General features: G+C 35.2%; 1 protein-coding gene across 1 annotated transcript in view; it reads right to left on the minus strand.

The window, feature by feature from the left end:
* LOC126881157 (sodium-coupled monocarboxylate transporter 1-like) overlaps nucleotides 1-16,223 on the minus strand; it is a 91,903-nt gene that overhangs the window by 33,341 nt on the left and 42,339 nt on the right. Inside the window, exon 4 of the mRNA XM_050645234.1 lies at nucleotides 5,811-6,033. Coding sequence (XP_050501191.1) covers nucleotides 5,811-6,033 — 223 coding nt within the window. The remainder of the gene's footprint in view (nucleotides 1-5,810; nucleotides 6,034-16,223) is intronic.

The following is a 16,223-nucleotide window of genomic DNA, read 5'->3' on the forward strand; positions in this document are numbered from 1 at the left end:
TTGCAATTGTTTGAAATACAAGTATGTAGTACATTAAATCACGGTTTTTGCTCTAAATTTTAAAGAATCGCTTGGATTATGTAACATGAAATTTGGCATACATAATATAAGTAACATGTCAAGCAAGAAAAGTGATAGTGTGCCGATGTAATCTTTTGCCCTGGGGGTGAGTGTTATCCCTTCTCGAAAGTGAAAAATAAGTCTGAAAATGGATAAACTGACGAATTCTAAGCAACTTTTAATACTTTTCGAGATATTTGCGAGTAAATATGTTTATTTTTCAACCGAAAAAACACATTTTTAGGCGGTTTTTTTGCAAATAACTTTTATAAAATTAGTGTAATTTCAAGACCAATCTATGTAAATTTTATTTCATTTGAGTGACATTAAATTTTCCATAAGATGTGTGCGGTATCCTTTAATTTTATTTGTCTGTAGTCATAGTTAATAGTTATGTCTGGATCCTATTGTTCGTTATGACAGTTTCCAAATACCTATGTCATTTTGTGAACATTGAAGCATTGAAACTGCATCTGGATGTGGATTGCGACAAAAGACGAAAATTTTGGTTTTTGTTTGTGTTTATTTTAATGCCAATTTCCTCTTCTACTTCGTGACTACGATCAAGTAGAATTTGAAGATATTTTCTGACAGAATTAATAGTCTAAGAGCTAGTGAATAGGGTGGATCGAAAAACGCGTTTTTTCTGTTATACAATTCTAATAGCGCGGAAAACTTGCGCATAGACGTCATTATAAAGGGAAAAACAAAATAAAAAAAACATTTCAAAATTTGAAATCGCGCAGAAGGCTTAAAGTTACAAATAAAATCAAAATATCGGTAATTTTCAAAAACAGGCAAAAATTAGAAAAAAAAACTTTTTGCGTTCTAATAGTAAAAAAAGTGTTAATAAGAGTGTCCTTAATGCATACCAAAGATAATTATACTCATTCCCGTTTAACTGAATTCGCGCAAAAAGCATAAAGTTGCAGGTTGTTTCGTAAAATAACGATATTTCATTATTTTCGACGATTTTTAAACATGTGCCAAAACCATACAAGTTGTATTTTTAATTTGTAATATTGTAAAAACTATTCAAAATAGTTTTCCTAATCCATAAAAAATACTTTCTGACCTGTTATTCCTTAACTGTATTCGCGCAATAGGTCTAAAAAGTAGTATACGTAAGTTGTACAGTCCCGTAAAAACGCGGTTTTCCATATCTGATGAGTGTTTTTTAACACATTAAAGTTTGTAATAAGACTATAACAAGTGATTTACAAACAAATTTATTAGCCAACACATCATATTGCAGCTCTCAGCTCATTTCAACATTTAATCTGTGCTGAAATGACCCAGGACTCACGACGACGACGTGGCTGCAAAGCGAGTCCCACCCCCACCCTACCCAACCAACCAACCAGGGTGAATGTTATTTACAATATTTACAGTAATTATTTACTCTGTACTATATATGTATTTGTTGTAAGCAAAAGGTTATTTACATAGAAGCCCCTTTAAATTCTGACTTTGAATTAAATGTGGGCATCAGCTGCCTTTATTTTAAAGTAGCTCGAATATAACCATCTCGATTTTCATGCCCGCACAATTTTTCTGCTGCCTCTGTAACCAGTTTTACACACCTCTCAACTGACTGGGTGTGGCATGGGAATTTGAGGTATTTAAACTCTGGTAAAGTTTTGTCTTTCAATAAAGAAGTAATATGTGCAGTTGGTATCTTGGACAGTAGAGGCGGTGGTGTTAGCTTACAGATTGACCAATCAATAAGTTCGGTATAGTCGTTTGCACTAAAATTTATTGAAGGTATTTTAAAGTATCTAACGTATCCTTCAGCTGATGGCTCATTTCTGGATTTTAGGATCCTCCTGTAGCCAAGTTCCCTAATGTGTGGTCTTTCATCCATGAAATGAAAAAAGAATGCGTTCCTTTGAACTACTGGATCAAGGATTTTCTTGATATTTTCCGGTAGATGTCTGGTTGTTTTAACTACCTTCAAAATATGCCTCGGTCCATCTTTCACAGTGTAGTTTTTCTTATATCAAACCAAACAGGTGCATATGTCTTCACTATGTAATTTGCAAGAGTCTATAACTCAATTGTTGGAGTAGTTTGGGAGACATACAATCTTAAAACCCGGTTAGCACAGGTTAGCCAACGAGAGTGACTGATGCGTCCAGGATTCTTAGCAGCCAATTCTGGATTACAGATTCCTGTGTTGACCGCTCTGACAATGTCTAGGAGATACTGCTGATCTTTACTCAGATCGGTTTTAGTGATATCAATGACTTCTTCTGATTGGATCGGCTCAAAATCTACAACAGGGAGTTTCTCACAGCCAGGGAGTTCTTTTCCAATTGGACCACTGAATGAAACTGGTCCTGTTGTCGTTCCATCCAAGTGATCAAACAAATGCCTATAAGGTAACTCGTTGAAATGTAGCAAGCAGATAAACCATTGTAAAGGACGGCGACACTTAACTTCAATGTTATGTACAACACCGCTTTTCCATCCAGTGTTTGTGACTGTTCCATCACATCCGATGGCCTCTACTGCACTTATATCAAATTCCTTCCTTTCTAAGTGTTCGTAAATACTGTCTGCAATTTCATTGGCGGTCCCTTTCTTTGGTGTGACATGTGTGCGAGTTCCACTACGCGTGGGCGAGTCCACTCGGTGCCGGCGAAGGGGAGTAAGCGTTATTCTTTTGCGCGAATACAGTTAAGGAATATCAAGTCTGAAAGTATTTTTTATGGATTAGGAAAACAATTTTGAATGGTTTTCACACTATTACAAATTAAAAATACAAATGGTATGGTTTTGGAATATGTCTAAAAATCGTCAAAAATAATGCAATATAGTTATTTTACGAAACAACCCGCAACTTTAGGCTTAAAACCCGGTTAGCACAGGTTAGCCAACGAGAGTGACTGATGCGTCCAGGATTCTTAGCAGCCAATTCTGGATTACAGATTCCTGTGTTGACCGCTCTGACAATGTCTAGGAGATACTGCTGATCTTTACTCAGATCGGTTTTAGTGATATCAATGACTTCTTCTGATTGGATCGGCTCAAAATCTACAACAGGGAGTTTCTCACAGCCAGGGAGTTCTTTTCCAATTGGACCGCTGAATGAAACTGGTCCTGTTGTCGTTCCATCCAAGTGATCAAACAAATGCCTATAAGGTAACTCGTTGAAATGTAGCAAGCAGATAAACCATTGTAAAGGACGGCGACACTTAACTTCAATGTTATGTACAACACCGCTTTTCCATCCAGTGTTTGTGACTGTTCCATCACATCCGATGGCCTCTACTGCACTTATATCAAATTCCTTCCTTTCTAAGTGTTCGTAAATACTGTCTGCAATTTCATTGGCGGTCCCTTTCTTTGGTGTGACATGTGTGCGAGTTCCACTACGCGTGGGCGAGTCCACTCGGTGCCGGCGAAGGGGAGTAAGCGTTATTCTTTTGCGCGAATACAGTTAAGGAATATCAGGTCTGAAAGTATTTTTTATGGATTAGGAAAACAATTTTGAATGGTTTTCACACTATTACAAATTAAAAATACAAATGGTATGGTTTTGGAATATGTCTAAAAATCGTCAAAAATAATGCAATATCGTTATTTTACGAAACAACCCGCAACTTTAGGCTTAAAACCCGGTTAGCACAGGTTAGCCAACGAGAGTGACTGATGCGTCCAGGATTCTTAGCAGCCAATTCTGGATTACAGATTCCTGTGTTGACCGCTCTGACAATGTCTAGGAGATACTGCTGATCTTTACTCAGATCGGTTTTAGTGATATCAATGACTTCTTCTGATTGGATCGGCTCAAAATCTACAACAGGGAGTTTCTCACAGCCAGGGAGTTCTTTTCCAATTGGACGTACTATGTACGTACATTACGGGACGTCCATTGGACGTTTGATTTCAACGTACATTGGACATCCATTTGTGGTCCATGGATATTTTACACAAAACGCGACTATTATATTAAGCCCCAATACAAACTAAATGAGAATCTTCTTGACAACGTTGTCGCTCTTCGCGCTATCGGTCGTGAAAGGTAGTATTAGGCAGGTACTTTTAGGGGATTATCGCTGTTAATTGTTGTGGAATACTGAAGGAGGGTTTATTTATGATAATTCACAGAATGGCAAACCTGCTTGTAATATACAACAACGGTACTGACTCTAAAAATAGTTTGGAACAGAAACAGAACAGAGATTAAACCTCTTTTAATGTGCCGTGCATGCTTCCTAAAGTCAAGCGTCCACAGACCCGCATCGTACGCATCGTACGCAACGGATTTTAGTTTGACAATCGATAATGCGATCCGTACGATGCGCATCAGTGGACGCGGTTACATAAGTTTCTGTACAAGGCAAACTAAAATCCGTTGCGTACGATGCGTAAGATGCGTACGATGCGGGTCTGTGGACGCTTGCCTTAAGGCGTCATTATCTGAATCTCGTCTTTATGAAAATACATCCTGTGATATATTTGTGTTTTCTGTTTATCGTGCAAGTGCAGTCGTGCATTAATGAAGTTCCTAGTTCCTATAATAAAGTATATATTATAATGAAGTTATAGTAAAGAGAAATAAAAAAGGTCTTTTGTGTAATATTTTTAAGTATAAGTTTAGTATTATAAGGAACTATTTCCTATAAAGGCTTTTTGCTATGTATTCACAAAATTATGGATACTAGATTGCTTTCTGAAAAGTGCCCTACAAATGTCCATAAGACGTACATTGAATGTACATAAGGTGTACACTGAAAGCTCCAATACAACGTACAATGTACGTTTGTAGCGGACGTTCTATGGACGTCCAATTTTGTGAACTCTGGACATTCGTTGGACGTCCATCGGATGTCCATTGTACCTTAGTGTGACGTCCATTGGACGTTCCAATGTACACAGATGTACGTCCATTGGATGTCCATAAAACGTACTTGTGCTATCTGGGTTAAACGTCCTCACTTATACTACAGTGTCGCGTCCGCTTGATTAGCAATTAAAAAAACAAAGGGGTTTTCGATATTTTATTGCAAAAAACTCTTCGGGATTTCATCAATCAATGTTTAAAGAATATCTACGTACATTGGCAACATTGAAATTTTTAGATAAATGTCCGATTTAGGGTTAAAAATGGCCAATTTCGCAATTTTCAAAATTTTCAATCGCTTATATATCAAAAACTATTAACTTAAGAGAAAAATCACTAAAGACATTTTCTGTTTGAGAAGATTCAAAAATCCTAAAAAAAATTTGTTCGATGCAAAAAGAATAATTTTAGGAAAAACCCCTAATCTTTCCCCTCGCCTGCCAAGGTCTTATGCTCTTCAGAATTGCCTGTCATTGTACACATTTCTTCTAAATGACTTACTTAAACACATGCTTAAATTTAAACCTTACAGGAGAAAGTTTATTTTACCCCCTAAATTTGCACTTTTCGATTCAATTTGTAGATACACTTGCACCGCTGATGCCTGCCAGGTCATGGTTTTTAGCGTTGGTGTGCTATGAATTATCACTAAAAAAGTTTCTAGCCTTACAGGACGACCGTTAGTCGGAGGGTTCACTAGCTCTTAGACTATTATATGTATCGTCCGCGTATTTAATTACAGTAAGTATCCCGTTAATTTTTATTTCATATTGCTGTCTCTCAAGTGCCTTTTTAAATAACTGGTCTGCAATTTTTATGATACAGTTTGATGATAGCAGAATGGACATGTATAATTATTGATAGATATTATTTATTATTATTTTTAAAAATCGATACTTACTCAAAAAGGTCCAACCGGTCAGTTGAATATGCTAGCGTCATTACTTTTCCTATACCGCCTACTTTATACAAACCAAGACTCAATATTGTTAATAGTGCTCCAAGAGTTGCTGAGAACTGTAGAGTGTCGGACCATACCAAAGCCTTGAGTCCTCCGATTGCAGTGTAGAAAATACAAGTGCCACAAATAACTGGGACTACTTTATGCAGATTCAAGCCAGTCGCTTAAAAAAATCGTGATTAGAGTTAATAGAAAGGTATTATCGTATTATTTAATTAAACCTAAGTAATCTAATAGAACAAAATACCAGCCAACAAACAGACTGCCGACTACTACAATTAGGCTGGAGCATAAATGTATAGGGTGTTCGGTAACTGATAGGCCACAGCTTAACCTTGGATTCCAGAGGTTAAAAAATATGTCGATTTAAGCTAACTTACTTTAATACGAAAGTTGATAATAACCAAAATACCGGATGTCGTTAAACTTTTATTTTATTTATTCATAAATATTTCCTGACAGGCATAGGATTACAACACGAAAGTACCCCACACAAATCTTATGGAAATTAGGTCCCAGTGGATTTCGTTCATACTTTGGTAAAATACTCTTTGAAGCATCCTGATAAAAAGTTCTCACAACTCAATCGTGGGCACAACTCAATCATATGAAGGATTTTCAAGATATAGAGGCACAAACTCGGAAAATTATAAGATTTACTGGGTATTCCAATTCCCTGAGATACTGGTTATCTGGCAACATGTAGAAGTTTGGATCAAGGAAAAGTACTAGTAGTCTAGGATTTTTTCCTGGCTATCCAATGGCTACCTTTACTTTGACCTTGGCCTTCAACGGACGTCATCTTCTATCATTTCGAAGGTTTTCGGCATTACATTGATATAAACAGATTACTCATCGGTTTTTGGAGTCCCTAAACACGAATATGCCATCAGAATTGATCTCCAGAGGACGTGGTGTCCAGGGCTACTGCAAGGGGCGTCATCTTCTAGAGTTTCGATGGTTTTCGGCATTTAATTGATGGAAATGAATTACTGGAGGGTTTTTTGAGGTCGCTAAACACGAATATGCCGCCAGAACCGACTCCCGGAGCACCTGGTTTCCAAGGGCAATGAAAGGCGCTCCTGGAGTTTCGAGGTCCTGGAGTTAAAAATCTAAGAGTAATCCATTTGATTCCTCTGAAACTCCAGAAGATAACCTATCTTAGGCATCAGGTGCTCCTGTGTCTGTGCTGATCACGTAATCGTGTTCAGCAACCCCAAAAACCTATAACTAATCCGTTTGCATTAATGTAGTACCAAAGACCTTCGAAACTCCAGGAGCGCCTTTCATTGACCTTGGAAACCAGGTGCTCCGGGAGTAGGTTCTTTTGGCATATTCGTGTTTAGCGACCTCAATAAACCCTCCAGTAATTCATTTGCATCAATTAAATGCCGAAAACCATCGAAACTCTAGAAGATGACGTCCCTTGCAGTGGCCCTGGCCACCAGGTCCTCCGGAGGTCAATTCTGATGGCATATTTGTGTTTAGTGATCCCAAAAATCCATGAGTAAGCTGTTTATATCAATATAATGCCGAAAACCCTAGAAACTCTAGAAAATGACGTCCGTTGAATGTCAAGGTCAAAGTAAAGGTCGCCATTGGATAGCCAGGAAAAAATCCTAATCTACTAGTACTTTTCCTTGATACAAACTTCTACATGTTGCCAGATAACCAGTAACTCAGGGAATTAGAATACCCAGTAAATCTTATAATTTTCCGAGTTTGTGTCTATATCTTGAAAATCCTTCATACGATTGAGTTGTGCCAATGAGAACTTTTTATCAGGATGCTTCAAAGAGTATTTTCCCAAAGTATGAACGAAATCCACTGGGACCTAATTTCCATAAGGTTTGTGCGGGGTCCTTTGGTAAGCTATGCTTTTTTGGGACGAAAAATCTAAATTCGCCATCAAAAATACTTTACATAGTTTTTTAATCAAAACTTTTAGTTCCCTGGTATTTTTACCTAAAAAGGTATACATTTATCTCGCTAAATTCAACCGTTTTCGAGATAAACGCATTTTAAATCAGCGATGCAAAATCATTTTTTGCATAATATGATTGTAATTACACCCGAAAAATAATAGGTCTGGATCCCGTGTATGAAAAAAAAGTTGATTAGTAGCAAGCTGAAAATTTGTTAATAGCTTAAGGGTGTCTAGTCGGACAAACTTTGATATATGGGAACACTGGAACAGGGGAAGTTTTAATTGTGGAACAGGTTAAAAATTTGGAACGGTCAGACCACGAAAACGGCACATGTATTTTGTCCGACAGAACAGACTTAAACTCTTCGAACAGAGATTAAACTCTCATGCAAAAATCAGACTGCTATTTATCACCAAATGGGCGTTTTAATGAGTGGAACATGTAGAATATGTCAAATGACAGGAATTATAATAGGTAATAAATATCAGTCCGATTTTAGCATGAGAGTTTAATCTCTGTTCGGAGAGTTTAAGTCTGTTCTGTCGGACAAAATAAATGTGCCGTTTTCGTGGTGTGACCATTCCAAATTTTTAACCTGTTCCACAATTTAAACTGCCCCTGTTCCAGTGTTCCCATATATCAAAGTTTATCCGACTACACACCCTTAAGCTATTAACAAATTTTCAGCTTGCTATTAATCAACTTTTTTTTATACGCGAGATCCAGACCTATAAACTTAAAACCATGATAATTTCTAAAAAAGTATCACAAATTCCTTCAACTGGGATTTGAGATGCAATGACATAAATTATTAGAACTTGCACAACTATTAGGGTTTCAAGTTTATGGTTTGGGTGTAACTACAATGATATTATGCCAAAAATTATGTTGCATCATAGATATAAAATGCGTTTTTCTACAATCACTTAATAAAGAAGACTTTTTCGCTTGTCAATGGCAACGAAAAGTTGACGTTTACTGAGTACCGTCACCCTATCGCTCTAGCGCGTAAAGTTTGATTTTACGCTCGTCGTCCGTAGCAACCGTACAACCATACAATACAAACACATTGAACATTCAAACTCAAAGATATAAAAGTTAATGTTTTGACATTATAATGACAGATATCAAATAGTTACAATAAAGTTAATGATTTAAAAATAGTTTCATTTTATTAAGTGATTGTAAAAAAATGTTGTATGAATTACAAGCGCAAAGTGACATTATCGCTTTCGAGTAACTATCGCTCTCCGTAACTCTTACTCTCAAGCAATAATGTATCACTTTTCTCTCTTAATACATAAATAACTATTATTTCGAAAACGGTTAAGTTTAGCGAGATAATATTGTTACACCACATGTTGATAAACCACATGTTAATGCAACAGTCCAAAAATAGCAACGACCAGGGCCTCGATTTTTGACCCTTCGCTTCGTTATCGAACGTATTCGTTTCGTATCTGTTTAGTATACGAAGCGAATACGTTCGATAACGAAGCGAAGGGTCATAAATCGAGGCCCAGAGCGGCAACAAGAGAACAGAAAGAAGAAACAAATTAGCTATGAAAATAAAATTAAGACTGAATATACAGCATCATACTTCCAATATATAATATGCATCTCTTGCACACAAAATAATAGCAACAAAAAGCAAGAATCAAGCAGCACAAAACAACTGCCTTCAACGGCATACACAAGCAAATATTAATTATTATCGTACTAGTCCAGGGCGCATCTGTTTTGAGATGGACTTTGAGAGGTGACTCAAATTTTTTTGCATAAATTGCTTGAAAATAAATCAAATAATAATATCTGAGTTATCCTCCCTCTCAAAAAGGTCCGGAACATTGTTTAAATAATCAAAATGTCAAAAATTGAAGGAAAAATTAGGTTTTTTTCTTCGTTTTTTGAATATAACTTTAAAAGTATTCATTTCCGAGAAAAGTTGCACTGACATAAAAGTTGCGTAATTAAATTTCGTACAATACAGAATTTGTTAAAAGTTTTAAAAATAGTCACCCTAGTTACAAAATAGCAATAATTGCGAAAAAACCATACAAAAACAAGTATTCGCATTTTACGTTTTTCAACCATTTATGCTACAGTTAGGACCTTCATATTTCACCCAGAAAAACTTTATGATATAGTAAAACAATTCTGTAAATTTCATTAAGATTGGTTCAATAGATTTTGCAAAATAAATTTTGCAATCCAGCTTTCGCAAAAAAAAATCATTTTTCAAAATGTTACAGGACTGAAAATAAAGCAGATAGCAAGTTGAAATTTTTTTTGCTTATAGAAGTGTACTGTACTTTTCATTTGCAATTTTCAAAATTAAAATCGACTAATTACCACGGCGTCAGAAAATTTTTGAAATAAACAATAATTTTTGGTACTACGCGCAAGACAGCGGTGTTCGATTCACACAAGTTGATTTCCACCAAAATTTCTTCCAATCTATATCTAATATATTATTTTCTTACTCAATATTTTGTTGTATTTTAATATTTTAGTTCCACAAAAATCAAACTAATTTTATTATTGTTTGTGAAATATTGTTTAAACAATTGCATATGTTTAAAAATAATAAACTTTTATTATTAGGGTTAAAATATGTGAACAAAGAAAGTTTTTGCTAATAAAAGTGTTATTTCAAAGGATAGAGTATGTGTTTTTATTTTGCAAGAAACAAATTTATTTATTTATATCGAAATGTAATAAAAATTAAAATGTATCAATCATTATCAAAGGTCATTGGAATGCCCAATCAGAGCAAACTATCCGCTGTCCTGCGCGTAGCACCAATAATTGATGTTTATTTAAAAAAATTCCTGCCGCAGTAGTGTTAATCGATTATAATTTTGCGAAATTGCAAATGAAAGGTACAATACAGTAGTGCTATATATAAAAAAATTTTCAACTTGCTATCTGCTTTATTTTCAGTCCTGTAACATTTTGAAAAAATAAATTTTTTTTACGAAAGCTGGATTGCAAAATTTATTTTGGAAAATCTATTGCACCGATCTTAACGAAATTTACAGTATTATTTTACTGTATCATAAAGTTTTTCATGGTGAAATATGAAGGTCCTAAGTGTAGCATAAATGGTTGAAAAACGTAAAATGCCAATACTTGTTTTCGTATGTTTTTTTCACAATTATTGCTATCTTGCAACAATGGTGACTATTTTTTAAATTTTTGTCCAATTCTGTATGCTAGGAAATTTAATTACGCAACTTTTATGTCAGTGCAACTTTTCTCGGAAATGAATGCTTTTAAAGTTATAATCAAAAAACCAAGAAAAAAATCGAATTTTTCCTTAATTTTTGACATTTTGATTATTTAAACAATGTTCCGGACCTTTTTGAGAGGGAGGATAACTCAAATATTATTATTTGATTTATTTACAAGCAATTTCTGTAAAAAAATTTGAGTCACCTCTCAACGTCCAAATGTACTAATATTTTTACAGATGCGCCCTGGGCTATACTGCTTATTGAACCTTACAAGATCACACTGCTTATTGCAATACTGCAACATTGTCTACACACGGTGCAATGGATCGTTCTGCAGCAGATCGAATTATGACATAATAATTGCAGAGTATTTGTAGTTCCATTAAATAGAACAGTGTTGTCGTGTTATTCATAGACGAGTGGTTATGTCTTTACGAATTTCAAAAATAAAAGCTGCAGCCATTAAAATTGCCATTTGGTTGATTGAAGATGATGAGAAACCAGCGAAAAGAGAAAATGGTGTAGAAAGTGGTTGTAGGACAGAAACAAATATTCCCACATGAGGCTATTGAAAGAACTTGAAGAAAAAGAGCCCCTGGACCTTAAAAATTACTTAAGGCTACGGCTCCACGGGCGAGAAATTGACGCTAGCAGTAGCAGTAAAATGAACTTAAGGTTCCGCGGAACGGAACAGGGGTAGCCGAACTGTACCGACTACAGGACTTGTGCGTAGTCGGTTCAGTTCGGCTATTTCCATTCCGTTCCGCGGAACCTTAAGTTCATTTTACTGCTACTGTTGCGTCAATTTCTCGCCCGTGGAGCCGTAGCCTAAGGATGGATTCAGATGCATATACCTCCTTAGTGGCTTTACTACTAAAAGAGATACAATTAGCAGTAGGGTAAAGGAAGTAATATTCGTGATATAGGTAAGTTCGTGATAAACTTCTAATAATTCTTCTAATAAGAAAGACTTGATGACAACCTTCCCCACAACTGCGAGTCAAATTGCGAAGCTCTGTTGAACCGGGATAAAACTTATTTTTCAGTTTTCATTGTTATTCCTTGTGTTGACGAGAAAGCTTGAAATCTGAAGTGCATTTGTTGTTTTATTATTTATAGTGAATATTGCAAAGGTAAGTTTGTAAAAATTACGTATGCTCTTGTTTATAAGTTACTTAAGTAGTTCCCCTGTTAGTTAATACAGGCAATTTTCGCCAACAGTTTTCTGAAAAAGCTTAAGTTGTGAGGCGGTTTTCTTACGAATTTTAACGTTTATTTGCGCGGGAAAATGTAACTAATTATTCGCGGTGTATTTACTCTAGTTTTATTTGGATTTTTATCATAGATATTATAAATACGTGAACTATAAATATTAAACAATAAATTTTATGAAGATTTTCTAACATCCAGGGTATCACGAACTTACCTGTGTCTTTTTTTTTCAGAATTCAAAATAAGTACATAAAATATCCAAAGGAAAATACAAAAGTAAACAAAGTGAAATAGCCTGGAGAACACTGAAAGAATTTTTTAAGTAGAAATGAAGATGATAATCACCAAGTTGCCAAACTAGGAAGGCCGTTTGCTACTGCAGAAGTTGAAACTCAGTTGTTTAATTACATTATAAAAATGCAAGAATTGGGTTTTGTTTTGACGGTGCAGATGATAAGAAAGATAGCCTTTCAACTTGCACAATGTGCGGAGAGAGATCACTTCTTCAATAAAGAAAACGAGTCTGCTAATAAATGGTGGTGGGCTCAGTACAAAAAGCGATTCAATCTAATACTGCGTGTTCCCGAAAATTTGGCTGCATACAGGGACTCAATGTCAAATAATGAAATACTGGGGGATTTTCACACAAAATTAGAAACATTAATGGTTAGACTTGGAGTTCAGAATAACCCCGATCGTCTCTGGAATTACGATGAAACCGGACTATCTTATGTGGTCAAACAAGTGAAGTCGTTACCTCGGTTGGAAAACGTTATGTCTACAAAAGAGCATATGCAGATAGAGGCGAATCTCAAACCATAATGAGATGTATTTGTGCATGGAATGGAACATGGATTGCACCGTTGATAATTTTCAAAGGGGTTCGATTGAACCATAATTTAAAGAAAGATTGCCTACCCAATACACAAGTGAAACTTTCTCCAAAAGGATGGATTAACAGTGAGATCTTTGTGGAGTGGTTTTAATTCTTTATTGCCTCAATTCCCACTGCCCAGAAAAACCGGTGGGAAACATTTAAATGGTCACTGATATAGTTCGAGATCGAACTCCTCAAAAATTTTTATTGTTGATGCAGATGATAATCTCAGTGAAATAATAACTCTCAGTGAAACTGTATGAGAAACGTTCCTAAAGGCTCTTGATAACATTCATCTGTTAATTTGTCGATTTGGATGGTAAGCAGAACTCAGAACCCTCTTTAATTTGTTTACGATACTAAAAAAACTGATTTACCACTAATACCACAAGCACAGATAAGGGAGGTTTCAGCACATAGGCGCGAAATGTTGCTAAGTCAGTGACGTTCGATTTTTCGTGTTATAAAAAATCGATTTTTAGTAGTTCCAATTTAACACAAAATCAAGGCACGGGATAAAAAAGTTTATTTGAAGAAAGTTTATTTTTTTGTCTTTCTTAATGGCGGTACAGGCTCCTTTTTTCAATATTTTATTTAGTTATAGAATAATTTCCACGTATTAACATATTTCTGAAATTGGGCTCTGTACCGCCATTCTTTATTATATTACGAATATGTGTACCAAATATGTCCACAAAATATTCAAAAATAGAGCCGCAATCTTGGAACGCGTTTGTTGCTACCTGTTGATCGCTACTGTTTGCTCTTAACTAAATGAAATGTTTTTGCTCGTAGTGAAATGGAAAATTTTATGGCATAACAAACTATTATCACAGATATTTTGTAGTAAGAGATCTATTTAAACCTCTACCTCTACAAATAAATTACAGCAACCGCGTAGATGAAATAGAATAGACAAAACTTATAAGAATTATATTTTAAACCTGTTGTATATTGAATATTTAAGTATTATTATTGATTCACTCAAATTTTATTTTAACAGTACAATAAATGCTTAATTAAAATTATTAGAATACCAATAAATAATCATGCTGATAACCAACTTTTAATCCAACTTTAGGGCGACCGGCATTAAGGCACATTTCACATTTCGTTAAAGATATCCTTAAGGGCATAGGGTCAAAATGTCGCCTACCAAAATGTTCAATGTATTTTAAATGTATGTATTTATTTTTTTTGGAATTCTGAGAAAACTAATAAATATTTTTGAAAAATTAAAATTTTTCAATTCTTTAAAAACGCAGAATGAAAGATTACATTATTACTGAGGGCCGAAAGTCGCTGAAAACTTCTATAATGTTTGTGTTATTGAGTTACAGGGGTGAAAATAAAAGAGAAAATTTAGTTTGATTTTTAATTGCAAATATTTCTTTTAAAAGAAACTTTTTATTTATTCTAAGGGGGTCTAACCAAAATTCCGACAGCCAAAATCCCGACAGCCAAAATCCCGACACGCCAGAATCCCGACGGCCAAAATCCCGACACGCCAGAATCCCGAGAGGCCAAAATCCCGACACGCCAGAATCCCGACAGGTTTGATAAGTTCCGTTTTAACATAATTACGTTTATTTCTGGTTTTTTGTTTATGGCCATCTGTTTTTTATTTTTTGTTACTAAACAAAAGTATTTACCATTTAATATGAACTAATTTTCTAAATAAAATTTCTAACATGGGTATATGAATTAAATTTTTTTTTGCCAATATATAGTCAAATAAAATATAAAATCAGATTATGAATTCTAGTTTACTTTCATAATATACCTAATACATATTATCATGTCACTTACAACCTACCATTTCAGTAAGTGTAGCTTTTATATTATAAAATGAAGTGTTTAATGACTTTTTCTTTTAAAATACATAATAATTAGTACCCGTACTTATTAGTAAGTAATTAATTTTTCAATTTCAATACTCTACAATATGATTTGGTATTGCATTTGAAAAGGAAACAATAAATATTCAAAATGTAGTGGTCGGGATTTTTGCTTATGCGAGGATTGTTGCATGTCGGGATTTTGGCCTGTCGGGATTCTGGCGTGTCGGGATTCTGGCGTGTCGGTGTTTTGGCCGTAGGGATTTTGGCTGTTGGGATTTTGGCTGTCGGGATTTTGGGCGTCACCTATGCTAAGGGACTAGGAGCCCTCTTTAATAATGTAATCTTTCATTCTGCGTTTAAATTTTTCAAAAATACTTATTTGTTTTCTCAGGATTTGGAAAAAATCAATACATTTAAAACACACTGAAATTTTTGACAGGCGACATTTTGCGCCGTTCCCCTTAATCAAACGATAATATATAAATTAGACCAGGGCATTTGCCACAAAATAAATCGTTTTTTAAAGACAGCACCTAGAGACTTGCAACTTTTTTCATTGTGTCCAGGATGTTGTCAAGGAAAAAGTCTACTATAAAAAATGGGTGGAAATGCATAGTTGCATTTTATTGTACATAAAATGCTTCCAAAATTGCATAAACATGTCAAAATAGGTAAGTGTTTTAAGGGCCAGATTTTGCCACTCGTTGGTTTTTGGGGTTGTAGAAGACGAATACGCTTTCAGAGCCGACCACCGGAGCACCTGGTACCAGGTTCACTGCTAAGGCACGCCATACGGAGTTAGTGCCGGATTAACCATTAGGTAAAGTAGGTAGTTGCCTAGGGGCCTCGGCCCCAAAGGGGGCCTCGGAGGGCTCAAAATGAAGAAATAATAATTAGATTTAAATAAAACTTATACATTATATTATGTTGAAAACTTCAAATATGGCGCAATACCATAAAAATGATGGTGGACGTATAAAACTAGAATAAAACATTTATTCACATAGAAAGCCTATATGTTGTGAGAATAAGTCGCTAATTAATGCCGTTTGGTAGAAGGATCAGAAGGAACAGTACTGCCTGCCTGTCAGTCTACACGGTTTCTTAGAAAGTAGTAAGAACAACGAATGTGTCAGCGTCCCCTCGCTACCCTCTCCTTCATTACCCATGCCTTTCTCTACATGTCAGGAAAATACAAAATAAAATGGTCTCCAGGCTCATTTATCTAAGATTGACATTGACAAACTTGCAATTTACAT

The sequence above is a fragment of the Diabrotica virgifera genome, chromosome 3, assembly GCF_917563875.1.
Source record: "Diabrotica virgifera virgifera chromosome 3, PGI_DIABVI_V3a".
Lineage (NCBI taxonomy): Eukaryota > Metazoa > Arthropoda > Insecta > Coleoptera > Chrysomelidae > Diabrotica > Diabrotica virgifera.